The sequence below is a fragment of the Artibeus jamaicensis genome, unplaced genomic scaffold, assembly GCF_021234435.1.
Source record: "Artibeus jamaicensis isolate MK-2021 breed Jamaican fruit bat unplaced genomic scaffold, CSHL_Jam_final contig_1085, whole genome shotgun sequence".
NCBI classification, from domain to species: Eukaryota; Metazoa; Chordata; class Mammalia; order Chiroptera; family Phyllostomidae; genus Artibeus; species Artibeus jamaicensis.
Window position 1 is genome coordinate 2,772,204 of NW_026521214.1, and position 23,255 is coordinate 2,795,458.

The 23,255-nt window shown below is 52.5% G+C and overlaps 1 protein-coding gene across 1 annotated transcript; it reads left to right on the forward strand.

The window, feature by feature from the left end:
• The first annotated feature begins 797 nt into the window (after positions 1-797).
• Positions 798-15,666, forward strand: LOC119055211 (class I histocompatibility antigen, Gogo-C*0202 alpha chain-like). Its single transcript, XM_053663298.1, has 7 exons — positions 798-924; positions 10,204-10,464; positions 11,430-11,705; positions 13,773-14,048; positions 14,161-14,259; positions 14,540-14,719; positions 14,818-15,666. The coding sequence occupies exons 1-7, from the start codon at positions 798-800 to the stop codon at positions 14,835-14,837; spliced, it is 1,239 nt and encodes a 412-aa protein (XP_053519273.1). The 3' UTR covers positions 14,838-15,666.
• Positions 15,667-23,255: the final 7,589 nt, after the last annotated feature.

Sequence of the window (23,255 nt, forward strand, 5' to 3'; positions counted from 1 at the left end):
GCAGGCCCCGTATTCTGCACCTGGGCCCTTAGTCCTGAAAGGTAAGCTGTCCCACTGGGAAAGACCTGGGGACCTGAGAGTCCCAGATGCACCTACAAGATTTAGTCTTCACCTCCCCATGGGAAACACAGTGGAAAAATCATGTGGCAGTCTGAGCAGGAAATCAGGAAGAGTGGAGCCAGGGACAGGGGAGAGTTTGGCTGATGTCCCTGGAACACCTTCAGGCAATAGGGACGGGGCCTCCAGTGAATTTTCAAAACAGGAGAAACTGACCAGCTAAAAACTGCTGTCCTGAACATGGGGTCCCTGGTCAGAATTCAGGAGGACTGTGAACCTGGATGGGAGAAATAACCTTGGTTTTCACTAAGCTCTAGCTGTAGTATAGCCGTTCTTCCCGTGATGAACGGAGTTAGCAAAGCACAGTTGGATGAGTGGACCCTGCCGTGGCCACCTGCCCTACTTCCCAAAAGACAGTGACATTATTTGGCTCCACCACCGGGTAATGAGGCAGTGAAGAAGCATATAAGCTATATTTCATAATTATCAACACGACTGGTTTTCTTTCACATTTGTCCTGTTTTTCTCCTTCCGAGGACCAGCGAAGTGGGTCATTGAGGAACCCCCGGAGCCCAGCCGGACTGCGGGCTTGGAGAGTGCAGGGGAGGGCCCTGGGCGGGGCCGGGCGGGCGGGGCGGGGCAGGGGCCCAGCCAGGAATCAGCTGAACAGCCCCGGAAACGCAGGCCTCTCGGCAGGGGACCGGTTTGGGAGATTGGACTCAAGGCCACCGGCCACAGAGATGAAGACGGTCTCCGCTGGGACCAGCGCCCGGAGGCAGCGCGCCAGTCTTGTGGCTGGGGCCCCGCGGAGCCTGGCGTGCCCGTCGCTGCTGCTCCTGTTGGAACTGGTGCTGGAGAGCACAGCAGGTGATGGTGACAGAAATCATGGGGCGCAGTGCGGATGGGGGTGGAGGAAGGCGTTGGAGAGAGTGGCTGAGACTGCAGAGGCCGCCTCCGGGCTTGGGGGGGGGCATGGTGATTTGGAGAGCAGAATCTGGGGCGGGGGGACGCTGAGCCCAGGCAGGGCTTCTGTTTGCCATCTCCCCCTACAGCCCTCAGATCCCGGTGAGGGGCCAGCAGGTGGCGATCGCAGGGGTGAGGATACTGCTTTTGCTGGCACCCGGCTTCCAGGGCAGGTCCCCCAGGAAGAACCTGGGCAAGCTTCTTGGAGAAGGGACGTGAGGGTGGCCAACACGTCCCGTCCCCTCCAGCTCGGCCGGGCTCCGGCCCTTCGCTGAGGCTCTCCCTGAGCCTCAGCGAGGCTCTCTCGGGTTTCCCGGAAGTCCCCGTGGAATTTCCCTTCTTCCCCAGTTTCAGTTTTCTTTGCAGAGCTGACCCAGCTTGACCTCATCCTGGATTTCTCCTCCACTCCGAAAGGGCACCACTGCGTGCACGGCGCTTCTTCGCACCGGTGGAGAAGTGCACACCACCGTAGCAGTAATAATAGCTGGAGTCCTTTATGCCAGACGGTTGTAAGAGCTTCACTTACAAAAAGCTATTTCTGCATCTCAGAACATCCTCAACTGACAATCTCTATTTAAAATACAGCCCAGAGAGGACACTAGGTGGCAGCACTGGGACGTGGAGTCGGAGTTCTTAAACCTTTCATGCCTTACAAGTCATGTCAAAGTTATTAATACATAAAATGAGATACATAGGAATACAAAGGGGCCTAATTATGTTTCAAGAAAGCTATTAAAAAATTAACCTAAGCTCTGGCTGGTGTAGCTCAGTGGATTGAGCACGGGCCTGTGAACCAAAAGACGGAGGTTCGATTCCCTGTCAGGGCACATGCCTGGGTTGCAGGCCAGTTCCCAGCAGGGACCAGTTCCCAGCAGAGGGTACACCAGAAGCAACCATACATTGATATTTCTCTCCTTCTCTCCTTCCCTTCCCTTCTAAAGATAAATAAATATTATTTAAAATTTTTTAACCTAGAAATATAAATTCGTGAAATGTAGTATATGTGCGTCTAAGTTCCATTTAATAATGCACAGCAGCAGGGCTAACAACTCCCATTGTATGGAAGTAATGAGGAGGGGAAAGCATGTTCCCAGGTGTCCCCAACAGCTGTCAGGGATTCAGAAACACCTGTGGCTTGTATGGAACTAAAGCGCAGGTTCTGCTGACTCTGCTGTGCATTGCGCCTTCTATCATCATGAGAGGAGAGGCTAGAAATCAGCCAGAAGTCTGTGAAAAGAAAGAGGTTCTCTTTTTCCCTCGAGTTGAGGATCTGGAACTCGAGTTCTCAGGTTCACACAACCTGGGGGATTCACGGACCCCAGGGTGAGAACCCATGCCCCTCTTACAGCCCCTCCCTGGTGCACTGTGGGGCACACAGGTGGTTCCCGTTGTGCATGGCAGTCATGGTCATGGGTGTATCGCACAGGCCCTGTAGCCTGGTGCAGGGAAAGGGCCAGGGCTGGCCAGGGGGATGGGACGCTAAGCCAAGGAGGCAGGAAGAAGTGGAGGGGTAACCTCAGTTGTGAGCCAAACTGTAGGAGGGAGACGGCACATGGAGGGGACAAAGCCAGATGTCCCTGGCAGGCCCCTTCACAGTGGTCCTGGATGCCCGCCTTCCAGTCAGGAGCTGAGTAGTGAGGAAGTGGTTTTTAGGGGACAGACTTGGGAGTGCTGCAGCAGGCAGCTGAACCTCATGGCACACTACACTGATTCAGTGTATCTCCATGGTAAACACAGGAAAACCGAGGCTCAGAGTACCTAAGGTCACACAAAGCCCCACTGGCTGGTTAGGACTTGGACCCCAGGGGCCTGACTCTGGAGCCCCTGCTGCCCCTGGGCAAGAGCCAAGGCAGAGCGTCCTGACCGGATGACAGGGGCAAGAAGGCAGAAGTACTCAGTGGCCCTCGGGACCAAGACAACTAGAGACAGAATAATTAAGATGGGCAATTACAGAGCTGGCTGCTAAGGCAAAGGTGGAGTTAGGGGTCATGGGGTGAGACCAGGATGGGGGGCTCCCGGATGTCAGCCCGAGCATCGGGCTGGGTGTGCTGCTGGCACTGAGAAAGGAGCCATGCAAAGGGCGGGCTCAGGGAGGGACCTCAGAGGCTAGTGTACCTCACTGAGAGGTCCTAGGGGACTTGACGGGCTGGGACCCCTGAGACTTCCCGTGGTCTCCCTCTACCCTTCCCTCCCTCCTCCTCAGGTGCTTCTGCAGGCCCTTCTCATTGCGCTTCCCCTGCCCTCCCTTCCATGGCAGGCTCATGGGCTCAGGGTTCCCTCCGTGCTGACCACAGCTGTGTCCTTTCTCTGGCCCAGACCTTGCCCCTGAACTCCAGGCCTGGGGACCTGCACCAACGTGGCCTTTCCTGTGGACTAATTTGACAGATGCTTTGAACAGCAGCCCCTCACATGAGACACAATTGTAGGCATGTTGCAGTATTAACTTGTTATAATGTTGCAATATTAAGTTATAACCCTTACAACAGTCCTGTTATCCCCCACTTTATGATGGAGAAACTGAGGCACGGAGAGGTCATAGAGCCCTTTCTTTCCTCCCCAGACTCATTTCTTGAAATTTTTCAGTCTGCCTTCGACCTTAGTTTCCCGGATTTCCTTAGTTTTCGGTCTTCCTCTGGGCATTCCTGCTTTGCTCGTTCTTTCGGCCAGGAGCAGTGGTTTTCAAACTTTAGAGTCGCCCAGAAGGCTTGTGCACTGCAGAAAGCTGGGCCCTACCTCCCGAGTTTCTAACTCACCAGGGCTGGGTCCTAAGAATGGAGGTTCCCAGGTGATGCTGATGCAGCTGGTCCAGGGGGTAATGACTGAAGACTCCCTAGCCTAGAATGTTCTTTCTTCCTCACCCACTCCACCGCCTGGAAACTCACAGCTGGTGAGGTTTCCTCTGGGTCTCAGCCTATAAAACCCCTGACCCAGCACCCTCCTGTCCCCACGGCATTCCCGGCACTTGGTACCTCCTACATGCCACACTCATCTGCTCCAACTGGAGCTAGTTGTTTGATTGTTTAATTGTTCCCCCTCCCTGCTGGACCTGACCACCCTTGGGGCCATGTCTGCCTCAGGTCATCTCTGTCCCCACACCACCACCCCGTGCTGGCTCTGTGCCTGGCAAGTGGTAGGTTCTCAGTAGATGTTTTTCAGACCAGTGATACTACAAGGGGAGAGGTCAGGGCTGACAGTGCTGATGGGGTGTGCACGGGGGCCAGGAGGCGTGGCTCCCACCTGGCAGCACATGAGCAGCACCTGGGAGCTTTCAACATCTGCCAGTGTCCAGTGCCCCTTCCTGCAGAACAACTAAATCCAAGGTTGTCAGATTTAGTTGCTGGGTGATAACTGGGGGAGAAGAAGGGCAGCCCAGCCTTGCCTTCCCTCCCCTCTAAGTGGTAACAGTCAGGGCCCACCTTATAGGAAACGCAAGTAAAAAAACACCATGCATCTGAACAATAAAAAAATTCAACAAAAAATCCCCCCAATCCCACCATGCATCAGTACTTAAAAAGCTCAGGAAGCACACCTGGCACTGAGGCCCAGCACTGCCCCTGTTGACTTTGTGTCTGCGCACTGGGGAAGTTTCCGGTGACTCCTGAGGCCAGGCTCCCGGGTCCTTCTTTGCTTCCAACATGCCTCTAATTGTCATTCCATACCCTCTCTCCTCGTGGCAGACGCGAGGGTGTATAGGATATTTGTGCCTGGAGATTCATACTTCCCTTTTCCATTTCTCCCTTGTAGAGAGCCCCTGGGCGCTGCCTGTGATAGTCGATCGTCCAGCTTCCTTAGCAAAGGTCTTGATGGCATAACTGGCCAACTTGAAGCCAGAAAACAAGCCGTGGCCTGGAGGTAAGGCCCAGCCCACCTGCTGGTCCAACAGGATGGCAGAGTCCAGGAGCCCCCACTTGCAGGAGGGCGTGTCTTCAGTCCGGGAGTCTGGTGGACTGGCTCGGGGAATGGGGACTATGCTAGTTTGGGGGACACAGAGGCCAGAGCCTCCCAAGGCTGCCTAGGGGTGCTGGGCTGGTCTCCGGAGAGTGGGCTCCTCACTCAGGCAGCTTTCCCCACCCACTTCCTTCCTTCCCAGGCCCGCCTCTCCCCTCTGAACAGGATGGAGAGACTGGGAAGGTGATGTCTGGGGGCCCCCTGTACTTGTGCCTCACGTTCATTACCTCAGGGAATGTTCCAGTGCTGTGAGACTCCCACTGACAGTGGAGGAAGGCTTGCCTCCCTCAAGGCCACAAGCTAGAGAGCAGCAGTGCCATGTGGATTGTGTCGAGATGGGACAGGCAAAATGAGACTCCTAGGGTGGAGGGAGGGAAGGGACCAGGCACCTCCCTCCCCACCACAATCAGAGGAAGACGGAGACTGCTTCAGGGGTGCAGGACTGCCCACGGAGGGGCTGGCCACATGGCCCAGTGACCAGGGAGGGACAGTGAGGGGCCGATGGCACAGGCAGGCCCTTGAGGCAGCAATGGGTGTGTGGCCACTTCCTTCAGCCATGTTGCAGCAGGACCAAATTCCCCTGCACAGCAGCCACATGTCCCTCACTTCCCCCTGCTGTGGCCCCACAGTGCCTGACACTGACTACAGCCAGGCAGAGGTGGCACCTGGGACCACCAGAGCCAGCGAGGAGGCCTTGTGGTTGCTCCCACAACTAATTTCTGCTATATTCCAGGCTGGAGCCCAAGGCGTGATGGTCCCTCCTGAGCCCAGTGAACATGTGGGAGTCTAATCACAGCTCTGACCATCTTCCTGAAGCAAAAGAGGGATGTAGGCAGTGTGTGAGGCCCCCCAAGGAGCAGGCTGGGCCCCCAGGACCATCTGGCAGGTGGAGCAGACAGCAGTGGGATTTTCAAGGCAGGAGAGATGGCAGGCTCCTCGCTGGGCACATGCGAGGCAGTACCTGGCAATCAGCTGAGTGAAGGGCCACAATTGTGAGCTTGTCCTCAAAAGGGGCCCCGACTGCTGGGATGGGCATGCAGTGCTGGGACCAGGCCACGGGTGCAGCAGTCCTGAGCAGAGCAGAAGTCATGGCCAGGAACCAGGGCTCCGTGGTAGGGAGGGCCATTCCAGACACCATCTGCACACGCCTAAGAATCCAGCATTCAGCCCTTCCCTTTGTCCCTAGTGCCACACAGAGTCACAGCACCACTTTGTTCCCCTGTGTTACCACAGCAGGCCCCAAACACCCCTTGCCTCAGGGCCTTTCCCCTGCTGCAAGGCTCTCCCCCAGACTTACATGCCTGGCTCTTCCTCAAAGTTTCCTGTACGGGAAGGCAATTCCTGACCATTCTATCTAAAATTTTTAAACCCCTTCCCTACCATTTCATATACCTGCTTTATTGTTTTCCCTTCAGCACTTCCTTCTGTCCAGCCTGTTGTACAGTTTATTCACTTATCTTGCCTATCCTACATTCACATAAGCTTGCTGAGAATAGGCGTGGAGGGCTGTTCTGCTTATGCCGGCACCCCCAGTGCCATGGAGAGGGCCAGATACACAGTAGCTGGTCAGAAAGTCCTCACCAAATGGGACGGCGGGGACGTCCCCACTGGGCTGCCAGGGTGGACACGGTTGAGCCAGAAGTGTGTTCACTAAAGGGTAGGTGTGTGCCATCTGGCCCTGCTTTTGCTATAGTGGGCGTGGCAAATGACTTTGCTTCTCTGTGGCTCAGGTTCCCCGTCTGTCCTGGATGGGTACAATAGTACCTTTCCGAGAAAGTTGTTATGAGGGTGAAATGAGCCAGTCTTGTAAGTACTTGGGACAGAGTTCAGTACCCAGATGTTTTGTAAATTAAAAAAATAATACATTAATGGACTGTTCCTCGTTTTTAACCAAAAATAACTGGCCATTAAAGCAGCTGGCATTAAATACTATACTGCCCCCTTATCCGTAGGGGACACATTCCACTATCCCCAGTGGATGCCCATAGCACTGATAGTACTGAACCCTGTGTATACTATGTTTTTCCTATACATGCTATCTACGTTAGTTTAATTTATAAATTAGGCAATCTCACAGACCAAAGATTCAATCTTATCATCTTACCATAGATCTTACCAACCTCAGCACACAATTTTCTTGTTTCCTTAAATTAAGAACTCTCATCTTTTCATGAAAGGAAGCACGTTAAGGCTCCTCACGGGCACGCCCAAATCGCCAGCATCACTACTCTAGTGCTTTGGGGCCGTTGTGCAGTAAAATAAAGGCCCCCTGAGCACAGGCACTGCCAAACCCCGCAGCCAACCTGAGAGCCGGGAGGGCTACTAAGTGACGGGCAGACAGCGAGTTTACACATCGAGGCTCCGCCTGACAAGGGGATGATTCACGTCCTGGGCAGGAGGAGTGGGATGGCTGGAGATTTCATCACACCACTCAGATGGCGTGCAATTTGAAACTTACAAATTGTTCATTTCTGGCAGTTTCCATTCAGTACTTTCGGACCGTGGCTGAGCACAGGTAACCCATAGAAAGTAAGACCATGTAGAAGGGAAACTGCTGTAGTCACATTATCTAGTGAGCAGATCGTGCCCCAGCAGGACAACCTGGTGCATGTCGCTCCCTGTCCAGCCAAGCCTGACTTTGGGATCACTTGCTCTTTGTCGCCTTCCCACACCTGGGAAGAGCAGTAAGCACCTTTGTGTCCTCTTTGCTTCCATGGTGGAATGCCAGGGTCCCTTCACCCTACAGAATCCCTTCACCCCACACTCCCCATCCGTCAGACTTCAGTCTCGGTGGGGCTGAGACTCTGGACTCACTGCAGCTGTCCAAGGACAGCCTTCCTCCCAGACTGTGCATCCTCTTCTCTCTGTCTCAGGGCAGCAGCCATGACCTTCACACACACAGGTGTGAACTGGCTCCCAAACTCACAGGACACAACAGGCTTTAGTTCAATGCTACATATATTCATTTCCTGTACCTGCTATAAGGGATGACCACAACCTGACAGCTTAAGACAAAACACACTTATTCTCTTGTAGTTAGTTACAGAGCTCACAACTCCAAAACGGGCTTCACTGTGGTGTGAGCAGGGCTGGCTGCCTGCAGGGCTGGAAGGAGGAATCCAGTTCCTTCCCTTTCCAGAGTCTCGGGCTGCATTCCTTGGCCTGTAGTGCTTCCTGATTTTTCTGTGCTCCATCTTCATGTTACCTTGTCCTCTGATCGCTAGGGCATCTCCTTCTGCCTCCCTTTTATAAAATGTATCCCTTTTATAGGACACATTTAGGGCCTGTCTAAACAACTCAGAATAATGTCCCCATCTCAAGAGCCTTTAATTACACCTACAAACTCCCTGTTACCGTAGAGGGCGACGTACACAAGTTCCAGGGGTATCTGAGGGGCCAGTATTCAGCCCAGCACACTATGCTTCTGGACCAGAAACTCAAGGGCCTGAGACGCCCAGCAGCCACCCGAGGACACAGGCTCTTTGCCCTTCCCCACGCCCAGGGAGGTGGAGCTGCTGCAAGGTCTCTGTTCCCCCAAGGCCTGTGTACGGGTTCTCAGCCCCCAGCCCAGAAGCTCCACCACTGATCTGGACTCTGGTTTGCTAGGAAACCTGAGAGGGAAGCCAGCCATTTCCCAGGGGGCCTGCTGGTCAGCCTTTCACTCCAACACTCAACATTGACCCCTTGCCTCCACAGGAAGCTCCACCAGCTGGGAGAAGACAGTGCCCCTTTCCTGCCTGAGCTTAGAAGGTGGCAGGTGTGGGGGAGAATCTGGCTCCCCTCTTCCTAGTGCCTTTGCCTTTGGGGGCTATATTGGGTCTCCCCTGAGCCTGTTACCTCATCTGCAAAATGGGGCCAATCACACCGATGTCCTCGGGTTAGCCTCAGGATAACAGAGAGGGCTTTGGGGACAAGCAGCTGCCCAGGGCAGGGCACACAGGGGTAACTTCCAAATGACAGCTGTGACTATTTTCACTGCCATTCAGGCTTTTTGTCCATTTCAACAAACACAGGAAATGCTCCTGCCTGCCAAGCACGATGTTCCCTCAGGCCCGTGGGAATAGCGGTAACAGTCAGATGTGTTGCCCCCCCCTCACGAAACCCACAACATTCTCAGGGCACATGGAGACCCCCTGTGAGGGATCTTGGAGCAGCATCGCAGGGCTTCCTGGAGGGAAGAGAGAAGCTGGCCCAGAGAAGAGAGGGGAGGCTGTGCTGAGGACAGAGGGAACCTCAGGTTGGGGGTCTGGGCAGAGACTAGCAGAACTGGGGGCTGGCAGCTCTGTGATGGGTTTGACTCAACTTTCCCATTCGTGTATTCAAACATGCAGCACCTACTGTGTGCAGAAAGCTGTTCTAGGCGCTGGGAAAACAAAAGAACAATCCTTACAGGAATCCCTGCTCTTGGAGACTATCAGTAAGACAGACAAGTAAAGAGCAAAGATTCTCCAGAAGGTGGTAATGCGCTGGAGAATAACTCAGAGACCCAAGTGCTGGGGGACCTGAGGGGTATAAATATTTCCATGGGTGGGCTAGGAAGACTACCTGGCTAAGAATCAGGTAGCATTTGAGCAAAAACTTTAAAAGTTGGTTAAGGGAGTGAGCTGCGGCTATCCCTGAGAAAGGTAGGCTGACTTTTTAAAGATACAGCATTTGCTTTAATAGCTTGAGCTGGGACTGACTGCTGGGTGGATTTCTTCTCCAGCGTGGAGTTGAGAGGATCAGTTGGTGCTTTGGAGACCAGGTGGGAAGCGGGCTGCAGCAGTGTTTGGACGAGATCAGCCCGCAGGGAGTCCAGGGGCCAGCCAGTCCTGGGTCAGGCAAAGGATACTGGCCAACCTTCATAGGCTTCTCTGGAGGATGAACAATCCACATAAATTAAGCTTCCAAACAAACAACTTTTAAAAAAAATTGCACCTTTTGTGAGATGGGAAACCAGATGACCAACCACACTTACTAGCTCACCAGTTAGGAGTGTAAAGTATGAGTGAGGGGGCGCCCCCTGGGGAGCCGAGGAACTGTTTGGGAGTCAAGTCATAAGCCTGAGGGTATGGACCTTGGCCTCAATGTCTGAGTAAGTGATTAGTTAAACCATTCAGATGCCCTGTTTTTATAAATGAAACTGCCAGTTCTTGCTCTCACTCAGGATAGCGAAAACTCTGGGTGGGCTTTCGCCCCAACCCCTGGCGCAGAGCCTGGCAGTGAGTGTGAGCCTCAACTCGTCTGTTTTCACAGGGACGCACTCCCTCCACTACCACTACCTCACCCTGTCGGAGCCGGGCCCTGGCCTCCCCTGGTTTCTGGCTGTAGGCTACGTGGACGACCAGCCCTTCATGCGGTATGACAGTCGTGTGGGCAGGGCCGAGCCCCAGGCCCCATGGATGGCATCCATGGACACCCAGTATTGGGAGACAGAGACCCAGAAGTACAGGGCCTGGGCGGAGGTGCAGCAGGTGAACTTGTGGATCGTGATGAGCTACTACAACCAGAGTGGCGGTGCGTCAGGCGGGCCCCCTACCCCCTACCTTCCGTTAGGGAAGAGTGGTTGCTCCGTCCAGCCATCCAGCCTGTCCGAGGGTGCAGGCACGCTCCTGAGGCATGGCTCTTCCCAGTCTCCTACCCCACAGCCAAGCAGGAGTCATAGGGGCCTTCAGCATCAGCTGCGACTCCAGCAGTTGGCCCACAAGCCAGTGCAGGAAGCATCCAAAGGCACTGGGAGCTCACGATGCGTCCCCTGTTGGCTCACCAGGGTTCCACACCTTTCCCAGCCTCACTCTTTACCCTTCCCAAGTGTATCAAGTCACACCTACCCCTGGGCATGCTCTGTGCCAGACAAGGGAGGGAAGCCAGATAAACTTGAAATAGGCAAACAACGCAGGGTAGGAGACAGAACCCAGATAAGGACACCTGTTCTGCCCAACGTCAGCAAGGGACAGGAGCCTTTCTCTCAGCCTCAGCCTCCTCGCTTAGCAGCCGGAGCTCACACCCACTGCGGCGCTGTGTTCACACTCTGTGGAGGCAGCTTCTTCATACTGCTCTCTCTGGCTGTGCCCAGACTCCCAAATGACTAAAAGCCTTGGGGTCCCAAAGGCTCCAGAACTAGATGTAAAGGACCAAGACTGGGAAGGGCTGTGCCTCAGTCCAGGGCTCCTGGAATCAGTGTGAACAGCCAGGTGCGCCCTTCTAAAATTGCATTACTATTGAAGGCATCTTACACCCATCAGCAACCGAATTATCTCACTAGCATAGAAAGTACTGGTGTGTCTCATTGTGAAATTGAGTATTCTTCCCACAGGAGAGGCCCAGCCAGTTTCTCAGTCCTGGCTGCTCATAAAAATGACCTCAGGAGCATTTTCTAAAATGCTGACACCCCGCCCCTCCACATTTTGGAGGCTCCTGTGGGTGGTGGGCTCCTGGGCCCTGCAGCTCCCCCTCACCACAGCCTGCTCGCCCATGCACAGGCATACACAGTGCCCAGCGCATGTTCGGCTGTGATATCCAGGAGGACAGCCTCTCCAGCAGCTTCTGGCATTTTGGCTTTGATGGGCAGGACCATGTGTCCCTGGACTTGGAGACTCTGAGCTGGGTGTCAGCCGAGCCTGTGGCCGTGCAGACCAAGCGCGTGTTGGATTCAGAGCGCTGCTACGCGGAGTATGACAAGGCCTACCTGGAAAGCCTCTGCCTCACCTCTCTGCGCAGGTATCTGGAGCTGGGAAGCCAGATCCTCACCCGGAGAGGTAAGGCCCAGCCTGCAGCAATGCAGAGGGTGGCCCCATGCTCCCCTTCTCCACAGCTGTCCCATTTGACAGAAAAGCCTGGGGTGGGGTAAACTGTGTCACCCTGGCTTAGGTAAGCCAGCTGAGGCCTCGGAAGACAGCCAATCACCAGAGCAGGAAGAGAGTCCAGACCTCAGGCCCTCACTCCAGGTGAGGTGGGTGAGGAGTTCAAGTCCCCTGTCCAAGTGTGGTCCTGGGGAATAACCCCCCCAACTCAGCCTCATGTATATTTTTCAATTTTAAAGAAAGAGGATGACTTTTTAAAAAATTTTTCACCCAAGGACATGCTTATTGATTTTAGACAGAGGGGAAGGGAGGGAGGGGAGAGAGACATTGACCAGCTGTCTCCTGTACACACCCTGACCAGGGAGCAAACTTGACATGCCAACCAAGACACACTGGCCAGGGCTCAGCCTCCTTTTCTTTATCCATAGAGCTAGTGGGTTAAACTTGGTGGTTCATCAAGTCCTTTTGGGGTTTCACATCCTGTGGTTCTGCTCCATGGGAAATGTATCCTTCCCCACTCCTAGACCACTGGGGACTTCTGGGGAAGCTGAGGCCCTTTACCCCCCCCCCCAGCATGCAAGGCCCGTAAACACGCTCCCCAGACCTGGGTGCACCCTAAGCTCTTGACCCTGGCCAGCAGGGCTGGTGAGGTAAAGGCTGGGCTGGACACTGAGAAAGGTGGGTGCTTGGGGTGCGAGTGGAGGCCGCAGGCTGCCGGGGGACGGGGCTGGTCAGGGCGCACGGCACACCGTGCATGTCTGCTGACTGAGCAGTGGGGTGTGTGTCAGCTGAGGGAGCAGAGAGGATACTCCTCAGAGGAGGTCAGGACAGTGTCAGGAAGAGAAGATGCGGGTGAGTATGAGCGCAGAGCTCAGGTACCTGAGCACAGCCTCCAGATACACATCCTGGTTCCAGGATTTGCTGACTGTGTGACCTTGGGCAAGTTACTTGCCCTCTCTGTGCCTCAGTTTCTTGCCCAGTACGAGAAAGGTAATAATGGCCGATGCCTCTCTACAGCACCGTGTCATTAAACTATCATTCAGCACCAGGGGTTCTCCTACCTCCTTCACCTGGTCCATTGCTCAGTTCTCCGCAGAAACAGAAGCAACAGGGTTTGTATTGCATGTATAAAGGGAGGAAGAGATGTGATGTAAGGAACTGGCTCACATAATTACAGAGGCTTGGCAGTTCCCAGATCTGCAGTCGACAAGCTGGAGACCTGGGGGAGCTGATGGTGCAGTTCCAGTCCAAGTGTTGGCAGGTGCATGACCCAGGAAGAGACCCCTGTCCCAGCTGAGCAATCAGGCAGGAGGCGTTCCCCCCCATTAGCCTCTCTGTCCTGTTCAGATCTCCAGCTGCTTTCCTGAGTCCACAGAGTCAAATGTGAATCTCCCCCAGAAAACTGTCCAAATGCCGGGACATGCCCACAGCCCAGTCGAGGTGACACACAAAACAGTCACACTTAGATTGTCCTACAGAACCACTCTGAGAGGAAGGAATGGCAGATCCCCACCAGGCCTGGAGAGACAGAGGCTCGTGGGCAGGAGTGGAGCCGGCTTCGAACCCGGCTGTCCAGCTCCAGAGCTCATGCTCACAGCCGTGCTTGTTCTCAGGGGAGGGAGGGACGAGGGGCATCATTCCTGACTTCAGTCAGCAGCCTCCCATCAGGCCCTGCTGTGTGCAGATCACAGGAAATTTGTAGTCTCTTAAGAAAACCCTAGGGTGTCTGCGGGAAGGAAGGGGGTGTCAGTATAGAACCCAACAGCCCCACCTAGGACTCCCTTGGAGGTGGGGTCAGGAAGTTACATCGCCACCGTGGGAATTCCCAAGACAAGGCCCCTTGGGAACGGTTGGCAATGGTCATCCCTACCTCCAATACTGGTTGAGTGCCTCCCCAGGAGAGACCAGTCCCCATCTGCTCCCTGTCCTCCACCATGGAAGGTGCTGGAGGAGCCTGGATCAAGCAGGGGGTCAGGCAGAGTGGCCACTTACCAGCCTTCCTCCCTCCACCTCTCTCTGCAGAGCCACCCACAGTGCAGGTGACAAGGCATCCAATCCAGGACAGGGGTGCCACACTGAGGTGCTGGGCCCTGGGCTTCTACCCGAAGGGTATCTCACTGAGCTGGTGGCTGGGTGAGAAGGAGCTGGCCCTGGAGACTGAGTACGTGGAGACACGCCCCAGCGGGGACGGCACCTACCAGACATGGGCTGCTGTACAGGTGCCAGCCGGGGAGGAGGCTGCGTACACCTGCCATGTGCAGCACTCTGGCCTGAACCACGTGCTCACCGTGGCTTGGGGTGAGGCACTGGGCTTGGCTGGGAGGGGGCAATGAGGGCAGGGATGGTCCCAGAGCCCTCAGAGATAGTCTCACTGTCTGGGGTGCTGCCCCCTTTTCTCTGCCTTCCTTAGAACCGCCCTCTAGTCAAGGACTCATTGCCATGGTTACCTGCCCCCTCCTCTTCTTGCTCGTGGTGGGAGTTGTGATCTTGACCAGGAGATACCTTCAAGGTAGGTGGGATGGGAACAAAGTGGGTGGCCCTCCTCCAGCCGGTCCAGCCCACAGGGAGGAAGGTTCTGCCCCCATCCCTGCAGCTAAATCTGTTCCAGGAGCAGCAGCTACTATTAAGGCCCTGCCCCACACCCTGAGGCCCTGAGGATCCCACCATCCGGGAGACTGCTGGGCTGACCTTGCAAATGGCCCAGAGGGGAGAGGTGGGGAGGTGGAGACCCAGGCCCCCACCTCTACCCACCACTCACCTCATCTCTTGTTTTGTGTTCTTTCCCACAGGCAGGAATAAGGAACCTTATGAGCAAGCACCAGGTGACTGTGCGGTGGCGGGTTGGGGAGAGGAGGCCCCAGGTGTTCCCAAGTGCTGCTGGGTGCCACAGAATCCACGGAGGCAGAGCACTGAGGCAGGGGACTTCCCTGGCTTTGGCTCACTGCACTCGCCAGCAGGCCTGGAACCAGGCACGGAGGGCGTAATGAAGGCACTCCTGGGAGCCACTACCTGGGTTTGGGAAGGACCAGGAGCAAGTCAGGGTGACCTTCCTCCTTCTTCCCTGCAGGTGGAGAGGAACCCCTATAATTCCCAAAGCCCAGTGAGGACAGCGGCTGCTCAGCTGCTCTGCTGACAGAAGTTCACTGTCACAGATGAAGGACTTGTTCTGGGCTGTGTGCAGGGGCGTGGGAGCCCCCTGCCCTGGCTGGCTGGCTGGCTGGCTGGCAGATGTTCTCTGAACATATGGGGCCTACCCCGCCCCGAAACTGAGCACTCCTCACCCTCATTACCCTCTTTAAAAGCAGTGTGTGCCATTCAGATGACTTTGCTATCTTCCTGAAGTCCTTTAAAAAATGTGACTGTTTCCTGTTTGGGGAGAGGGCAGTGTTAATTCCTCTGAGCTTTCACAGTTGACAGTTTGTGGGACAACTTCATGTGCAATGTGACTCTTACTGAAGCCTCTCAGGCACCCTGTCTTTCCCAACACAGGTGTGTGTGGTATGGCTGCAGGTGAGTGTGGTGTGAGGGTGTCCTTGTGTACCTGGAAGGGGCTTACAGGGACAAGCGGTGGGAGGGGAAACAACCCAGTCCCTATTTTCCTTCCTGTTCTTTTCAGTGGTTTGGATTTTTACAATAAGCACACGCGATTTTACCATAATGTTCCCACGTTATGATGTAAGGTGTCTAAACACAGAAGACTTCATTCCACTCATTATTCCATTTCCTCCTTACATTTTAAAAGCTCCCCCCACCCCACCCCCGCCGCCATATCTAGCTTGGGGATAAAACAGTGCAAGGGTGTTGTTTAAAAAGCTAGCATTGTGTTGAATCTTTTATACCACCCAGGAAAAAAAATTTAGGTTTAACTGTGAATGGTTACCGCAACACCTGAATAAAGTTTTGCCTTCCAAAATTACCATATTTTTATTTCATTTTAGTTGTGATACTTCGTTTTGAAAATTTAAATATCACTAAAGAATATAAGATTTTTAGATGTGAAAAGTAGAGGTATGGGTTACAAAAATTTTGAGAAAAATTAGTATACCCGCATCCGCCAGATGCCCGCCTGTTTACTGAATGTCTTCCCTGCTAGGTCCAGCTGTTGGCCGCTGTATCACAAGTCAGACTGCTTGAACTAACTCTTTACTCCTGTGGCTGTACCCAGGACCTCCTCTTCACACGGACTTGCTACACATGTGAAATCCCCAACTCCAACTGCACTACAACCTTGGCTCTTAGCCTTCTGGTGCAGCTAAACACACTCCAGTTATACCTGCCCTTCAGCGGGAGGCCACTGTTCCACAGACTCCCAGTTTTTTCCTTCCCAGTTTCTCAGACACTTGGCTAGCCTTACCATCCTATCCAACCTGGACCTCATCGTTAGACTTGGCATGGAAAACTGATCCATGCTGTGGTCTAGACCAGTTTCTCAACCTCAGCACTATTGACATTTTGAGTGTGGTCATTCTTGGGTGGCGGGAGGGGGGGCTATGCATTTTAGAACGCTTAGCAGTATCTCTGGAGTCTACCCACTAGCACTTCTCCACTGGTTGTGACAACAGATGTCACTAGACATGACCAGATGAGATGTCGAGGGAGGGAGGAAACAAGGTAATCCCTGGTTGAGAACCACTGGTTTAGACTCAGGGAACCAGTCATATCCACACATATGCCATTACCAGACTCACTTGGGCCCTACAGCCAGTGCCTGGCATAGGTGTTCCAAAGTGTTCAGTGGAAGAATAGCCATACCTAGTTGGTACCTGACTAAATGTAGTCTTAACTTCAGCAGGTTAACTGATAGGACCCAGACTTCTCCCAGCTCTTGGCGTGTAGGTGGCATGGTCAGTAAACCTTTCTTAAACATTTGAGCTGCCTATGTCACTGAGAGTTGGGAGAACAGGACTATGACAAAGCAGAATATGAAATCAAGACCTGGAAATGATAAGTAATAAAAAAAGATCACTTTCAGCAAGGGACAGTCTTATTTCATTTTTTAATTATTGTGCAGAACCAACACATTAGAAGCATCGGAGTCTGTGGGTGGCTCTGGGATGGTACACATTAACAGCAGCCGATAAAGTACTTCCTTAAAAGCTAAGAATGCCCTGCTATTGGCCATCAACCTCTGGCCACCATGCCATGCCTCCTGAAACTTTTATGAGACCTGCAGATTCCCTGTTATTTCCCACCTTGAATCCCGGACCCTCTCTGAAAGTTATCCTTTAACGGTGAAGTGGTTACAAATATTTACTGACCGATAAAGTGGGATTACAAAGAGGGGGTGTCAGGGATATGAATCCTCCACACCAGGTCTAAAGGTACTTTCTGCACCAACGGCTGTGCACTAAGTCTGTGCTCTCAGCACAGTAGGTATCACTAGCTACATATGACTTTTGAGCTCTTGAAATGTGGCTAGTGAAACTCAGGAACTGCAATTTTAATTGATTTTAAATGGCTATGCAGGGCTAGTCGCTATCGAATCATATTGAACTATATAGTTATGTGGAAAGGCGGGTTGAATTCTATTCCTTCCTAGGGCTCTAAAGAGTAGCAGCGAGTCCAAAGATGAAAAGAACTAAGACAAGTTCTTTTCCCAATCAGGAGAGGGAGGCTACAGGGTGATATCTTTAGGCATAAAAGAAAATATTTAAAAGAAGACTTTCTTCTATTTTTAAAAAATCTAACCAAAACCGCCTTGAGCCAGTTTCACCTGTGGGGGATACGATAAGGGAGAAACTAATGGAAACTAGCTAAACAAAATTATACTACTCCCTTCCCCCAAAAAGCTGGGGCTCAGTCCTCAAAATAGAAAGGATGTAAGCATAAATAAGGTTTTATTTGGTGCCTGACATTTTGAAAATGGGGTGTGAGACAAAACCTAGTCTTAGGCAGGTAAGTGGGTTCTTGCCTTTTTTACGTCACAGCAAATCCTGACAGAGGAAGAAGAGGAGGTCTTGGAGCCCTAGAAGGGAAAGCAGTTTGTGATGGCAGCGTTAATGAGAGAAGGGAGGTGGAGGAGGAGCAGGCTGAAGGAGACCGTGAGAGCTAAAAGTGGTGATATATTACACTTTTAATGATAGTCTTGGCCAGCAAACCAGAGCATCCTCAGAGGTACAGCATGAGAAATCTGTGCTTGGAAAAAAATGGCTCATCTCAGCTTGTGAAAAGTATAGCAACAAGGCTCCTGTTATCATCACACTTGCAAAGAAGGAAAGAAATGGCCTTTACGTTAACACTTTCTGCCCCACCTCTCACTCTCCCAAAGGGGGAAAATGGACACCTCAGGGATCTGTATTAAAGGATCTGGGGCCCTGGCTGGTATGGCTCAGTGGATTGAATGCTGGCCTATGAACCAAAAGGTTACTGTTTCAGTTCCCAGTCATGGCACATGCCTGGGATGTGGGCCAGGTCCCCAGTTGGGACGTGGGAGAGGCAACTGATCAATTTATCTCTTGCGCACAATGTTTTTCTCCCTCTCTTTCTCTCCCCTTCCCATCTCTCTAAAAATAAATAAATAAAATCTTTATAAAGAACAGGGAGGCTCATTCCTCCATAGCTATCCTACCTACTGAGGTTGATACTTAGGCCTTCCTAACCTTTTCTGTTGTCCTGACCTACTTGGATCCAGAGTTAGTCTAAGCCTTCTGGTTGACAATTCCACTTAGCACCTTGCAGGGCTCATAAAGATAAAAGGGGGTCCAGGTGACCTGGAAGAGGCTTTCTGGAGGCACAGATTCCCTTTTTGTCTGCTGTTTCCTCCACATACAGAATTCCCTCTCCCATAGAGCAAAGGGTGGTCCTCAGCAGGCTCTGGCTTCGTAGTGTGAACCAAGAGAACTGTCTCCTCTTCAGCCCTCTTATCTCTGGTAAGCTAATAAGCCTCAAGGTTCCATTTCAACACATTCTCCTGACCTCAGTCAATGTGAAATTTTCTTTGTGGTGAACAGCTCAGAAAAGCCACCTTAGGTCAGCCTTTATTTTCTCTACCACCGAATGCTGCTTTACATCCATGAACAAGGCCAGAAATGTGCCTTCTCCCAGCATCTTACAGTCCTACCTGGACCATGCCCACTTCCACAGCTTCTGACTGCACATCAGCTAAAGCACCCAAGTCCTGTGGACTCCCACAGTCCGTCTCCCAGGGAAGAATGCCTTCGGGTCTGCTTTCTCAGGAACTGTTAGAACTCGGATGTCTGCATAAGATGGACACCAAATCTTTATTTTTTAAAAAAAAGTGATTTCTTGTAAGATCTGTTCTGTTTCCGGCATTGATTTAATGCCATATCCCCAGCTCTCACTAGGAAGAATGGAACAGAACCTATAATTATACTATGTTCCCTTGTCACTAACCTTTTTTAGCTTAATTCTTTAGGCCCCAATCATTAAATAATTCCTATATACAGTCCAATTCTAGACCTCCAATTCTACAGTGAAGGCAGGTTACGGAGGAGAGACTGAAAGAGATGCTCAACCCCTCACTCATAAAGCCGTTAGTAAGTCCTCAGACCCTCCCTTTATAGGAGTCTCATGACCCTGCCAGAAACCCTCCTGTCCAGCTTTAGATCCCTTCTTGTTTCTAGTCTCACTCCAGCCTGGCCTCCAATGCGACAACAAATGCCTTTTACGAAACTCACGCCTGGGCAGGAGAGGGATGAGAAACCTCCAGAGAACTCCCTAGGTTTCAGGACAAAAATCCGAATTCCTCAGCAGTCAATTCCTTCTGGACTAGGGTTCCCTGCCCACCGTGGGTTTCATTCTCTCCTACTGTCCCTCTTGAAACCATCTTCTCCAAATTTTTGCATGCAAACCACTTGTGTACCTCCTTCCTGGAACACCCTTCCCTCCTGTTAACTACCTGCCCTTTACTAAGTCTGAGGCTGGCCACCAAGATTAGAACCTTCCACATGCCAAACCCTCCACGTTGTGCTGGGAATGCTGCATGTGAGCAGAAACAGACAGTCCATGTCCTCAGAGCACATAGAGGAGGGCCTTGAGGGATTCCATGGCAAGTAGAGCTAAATGCTGTCAAGACCCAGCACACTACTGAGGGTGTGACATAAAGGAGCTTGACTGAGACCTAAAGTCACAGAGTGTTTCCTTGAGTGGCAACCTGAGCTAAGACCTTAAAGAAGCTTAGATTTAACTAAGAAAAGGAAGAGGACCTTCCTTTACCTCAGCACCATGCCTACCACCTACAATAGCCCTCACCTGAATGCTGGCAGGGAGGGCTGAAGGCCCCTGCTCCTTGGAGAGATCTTGGGCCTCTGGCAAGAAGCCCAAGGGGCTCTTTCCAGCTATGCAGGTATTGCAAGGTCTCACTCCAGAAAAGAAATGATGAGGCAGACTTCCTTATAAGAACCTCTCCAATCTCCTCTTGGGATTCTTACCTTACATGGAATTGAGGTGGTGTCCATGGAGAAATGGGAGAGAGGGCAGCCCACGGGCTCCAACAAGAAGTAGATGAGACCCAAATGAATTCCCCACTAGGAGTGGTGGGGCTCAGCCCAGCCTAGAACCCTTCTGCCATTAAGGGTGTTTGGGTGGGGGGAGGCTCTGAAGACAATCTGAATCTTCCCCAAAGGCCAGGTGGGGCCTCCAGCAGGCTTCCACCTCCAAGGGGCTAGAGAAAAGCTTACACTCTGGATGAGAAGAGAACTGAAGGCTGGGTCTGGGCAGGTTGTAGGCTTATTGGAGGCACAGCTGGATTCTCAGACATGAGGGGCATCACCCTGCAGGAAGAAGCTGAGCTCTCTTTGCTGACGAAGATTAAATCCACCAATTCCTGATTAGGAGCAGTGAGGAGTCCAGGTGGGCCCTTGAGCTGGGCCAGGTGGGAACCAGTATGCCTAGTGAGGAGCCATGTGGTACCTGAGGAAAGCAGGTGTGGGTGGGGCTTAACTTCATCTGGATCTGAGTGGGAAAGGATGCCTCAACCTGCCCCTGCTCCTAGCTGCACTGAAAGTGGTCCTCAAGGTTGAGGAGACACCTCCCTTGACTCAGGATTGTCCTGCAGCAGCATTGTAGCCCACCAGCATTCCCTCTGAGATGAGGAGAGGCCAGGCAGTGGAGGAAAATTCTGAAGTGAAAGCCCAAATCCTGCAGGATCTGGTTCCCCAGAAAGTCCACTATATTCCATTTCTCCCTCTCCTCCATTGGCATCACCAGCTTGGATTTGGTGGACTCTAGGGCAGAGGCATCTATTGTGATCACAGTCTAGCTCTCCGGATCAGGGAAGACAGAGGGAGGTAGGGGGCTAGCCTGCGGACTTTCCGCTTCTGAAAAGGGGCCTGGCAATGCAGAAAGGTCCCATCCTTGAACATGCATTTGTGACCTGGGAGGCTGCTCTTAAACCTGGACTCCTCGCCCTACCTCAGAGACACCAGTTCCACAGGGACGCCCTGGTCAAAGTTCAAGAACCAAATAAGGTTTCTCAAGGGGGGGGGAATATAATGTGACTTGAGTTTTGATGTCTTTGGGGAGTGGAGGTAGGAAGTGGAAGGGTAAGTGCTCGGGAGGGCAGAGAGGAAACCCTCTGCTTTGTACAGACCAAGTTCACCTTACACACCCAGATACATGGAATTGCTGGTCTGACCAGAGTCATGGGCAGTGGGCTGACATTTGGGTGGGTGAAAGCAGGGACTAGACCATAGGAGAAACAAAACACGTGGGTTGGGGGGCAGTGCAGTGTTAGAAAAGTGAAAGGGCAGTCGGTTGGGTGTACAGATGGCTACCTGGGTGATTCATCAAGCTGTGGAGGAGCCCAGTCAGAACAGAGCCCCAAGGAAGGCAGGGGAGACCGAGAGACACCAGGAGAGATATCCACACACCTGAGCAGCCATATAGCCCTCAGCAGCTTTGCCATTTCCCCTCACCTGACTTCCTCCCTCCTTCCCTGAGGCCACCCAGAACTCATTGCCAAGGCCCTTCCCCAAGTCTGCAATGCCCCTTTGTTACCGAACAAGAGGTCCGGAGGGGGGGGGCAATATTTGGCCCACTCAGGGATGCAAAATCTGCTACAGAACAGGGGCCCCTCCCAAGGACGGAATACTAATATCTACTGGGCTCTTCTGTCCACCGCCAATTGAAAAGACATCTCTCAATGCCAGAGATTTGTGAAAAGGAAATGAAATGTTTATTAATGCTATTTAGGCCTAATGCCTCCACTAAAATATCAAAGTCCTTTAGGGTATACACCTACACCCACACAGCGCTCCCTTCTCCCACTGTCCCAACTCCAGGTACCGTAAATCAGGAAAAGAGCACACGTCTGTGTTTCAGGCCACTGGTATCGTCAGCTGTGTCAGGCAGGCAGGATCTCTCTAGTTAATCCAAAGTACTGTGGTACCCTCTCATGGTCCACTGGCAAGAGTTCTTTGTAGCCAGTTCCAATCAAAGTCTCTCCTGCTTTCCAAGCCACGTGGCCAAAGGGGCCACCCCAAAGCTGCGTGGGCATCCTCTACCAAAGCTGCAGGGGTTCGCACTCCATCAAAAGCATGTGGCTTTTTTCTTCACCTGGCTGCAGGGATCTCCATTCTGGCAAAGCTGCATGGTTTTCCCTTTCACCTGGGAAAAAGGGGGTCTGCACCCTGCCAAAACCATGTGGCTCCCTCTTTCACCTCACCAAGAGGGGGTCCTCACTCTGCCAAAAACCATGTGGCACTCCCCTACATGACTGCAGGGGTCCTCACTGCCCTAAACCGCGTGGCTCTCTTCACCTGGCCAAGAGGGGACCAGGGACCCTTACTTTGCTGAAACTGCGTGGCTCTCTCTTCAATGGCTGCCACGTCTGGGTTACTCCCTTCTCCCTGGCTCAAAACTTGGCCACAGCTATTTAACATTTATATGAAACCAGTTAAAGGTTATAGATATGTTAAATAATCATTCCAGCTGCAAAACTGTTGCTATGCAAAACAGCTCTCAATGGCCCTGGCTCTATTTGTCCCTCCTCCCTGGTGGAGGGGGGGGGTGAGGACATCTTATATGTCTCTCCAATATTCCTATACACTTTGAATTCTGGACACCATTCCAAATCTTTTTGCCCCGCCCCGCGGCTGCACCCTGTATCACATTCACCTCCATCTCATTTTCTGTCTCAGCATCTCTAATATTCCAGCTCTTCCCCACGGACACATTTCCTCCCATATACCTTCCCTCCAACTGGGAAATTATTCCCTCCGTGCATCCACAGGAGTCTGTCCCACACCTTCTTGTCTTGGCTCCAATCCCCCCCCAACATTCCTTCCCCCAGCCCCATCTTACTCCAAAAAACAGGCCCGCCTCCCCGAGACCTAAAACAGAGCTTGGTCCCTGAGAGAGTTGCGTGCATTTCATCTGCCAAGCATTGTTGTGGGTGCCATAATTTCCAATCTCACTTCACAGATTTGAACCTACAGATAATGCATGTTACAAAAAGAAAAGTAAATGCTTATGTGTACTTCTCCCTGAATTCTGCTTAGAAAAGGCTGCCATCATCCAGAGGTGTGCCCCACCCTTTCTTGAGAG

What these genes read in the sequence shown, in the direction of transcription:
- LOC119055211 (XM_053663298.1), top strand. Translation starts at nt 798, where the DNA reads ATGAAGACGGTCTCCGCTGGGACCAGCGCCCGGAGGCAGCGCGCCAGT. An exon ending in CCAGATCCTCACCCGGAGAG is followed by an intron (nt 11,706 to 13,772) that starts GTAAGGCCCAGC and finishes CTCTCTCTGCAG; the next exon opens with AGCCACCCACAGTGCAGGTG. An exon ending in GACCAGGAGATACCTTCAAG is followed by an intron (nt 14,260 to 14,539) that starts GTAGGTGGGATG and finishes TCTTTCCCACAG; the next exon opens with GCAGGAATAAGGAACCTTAT.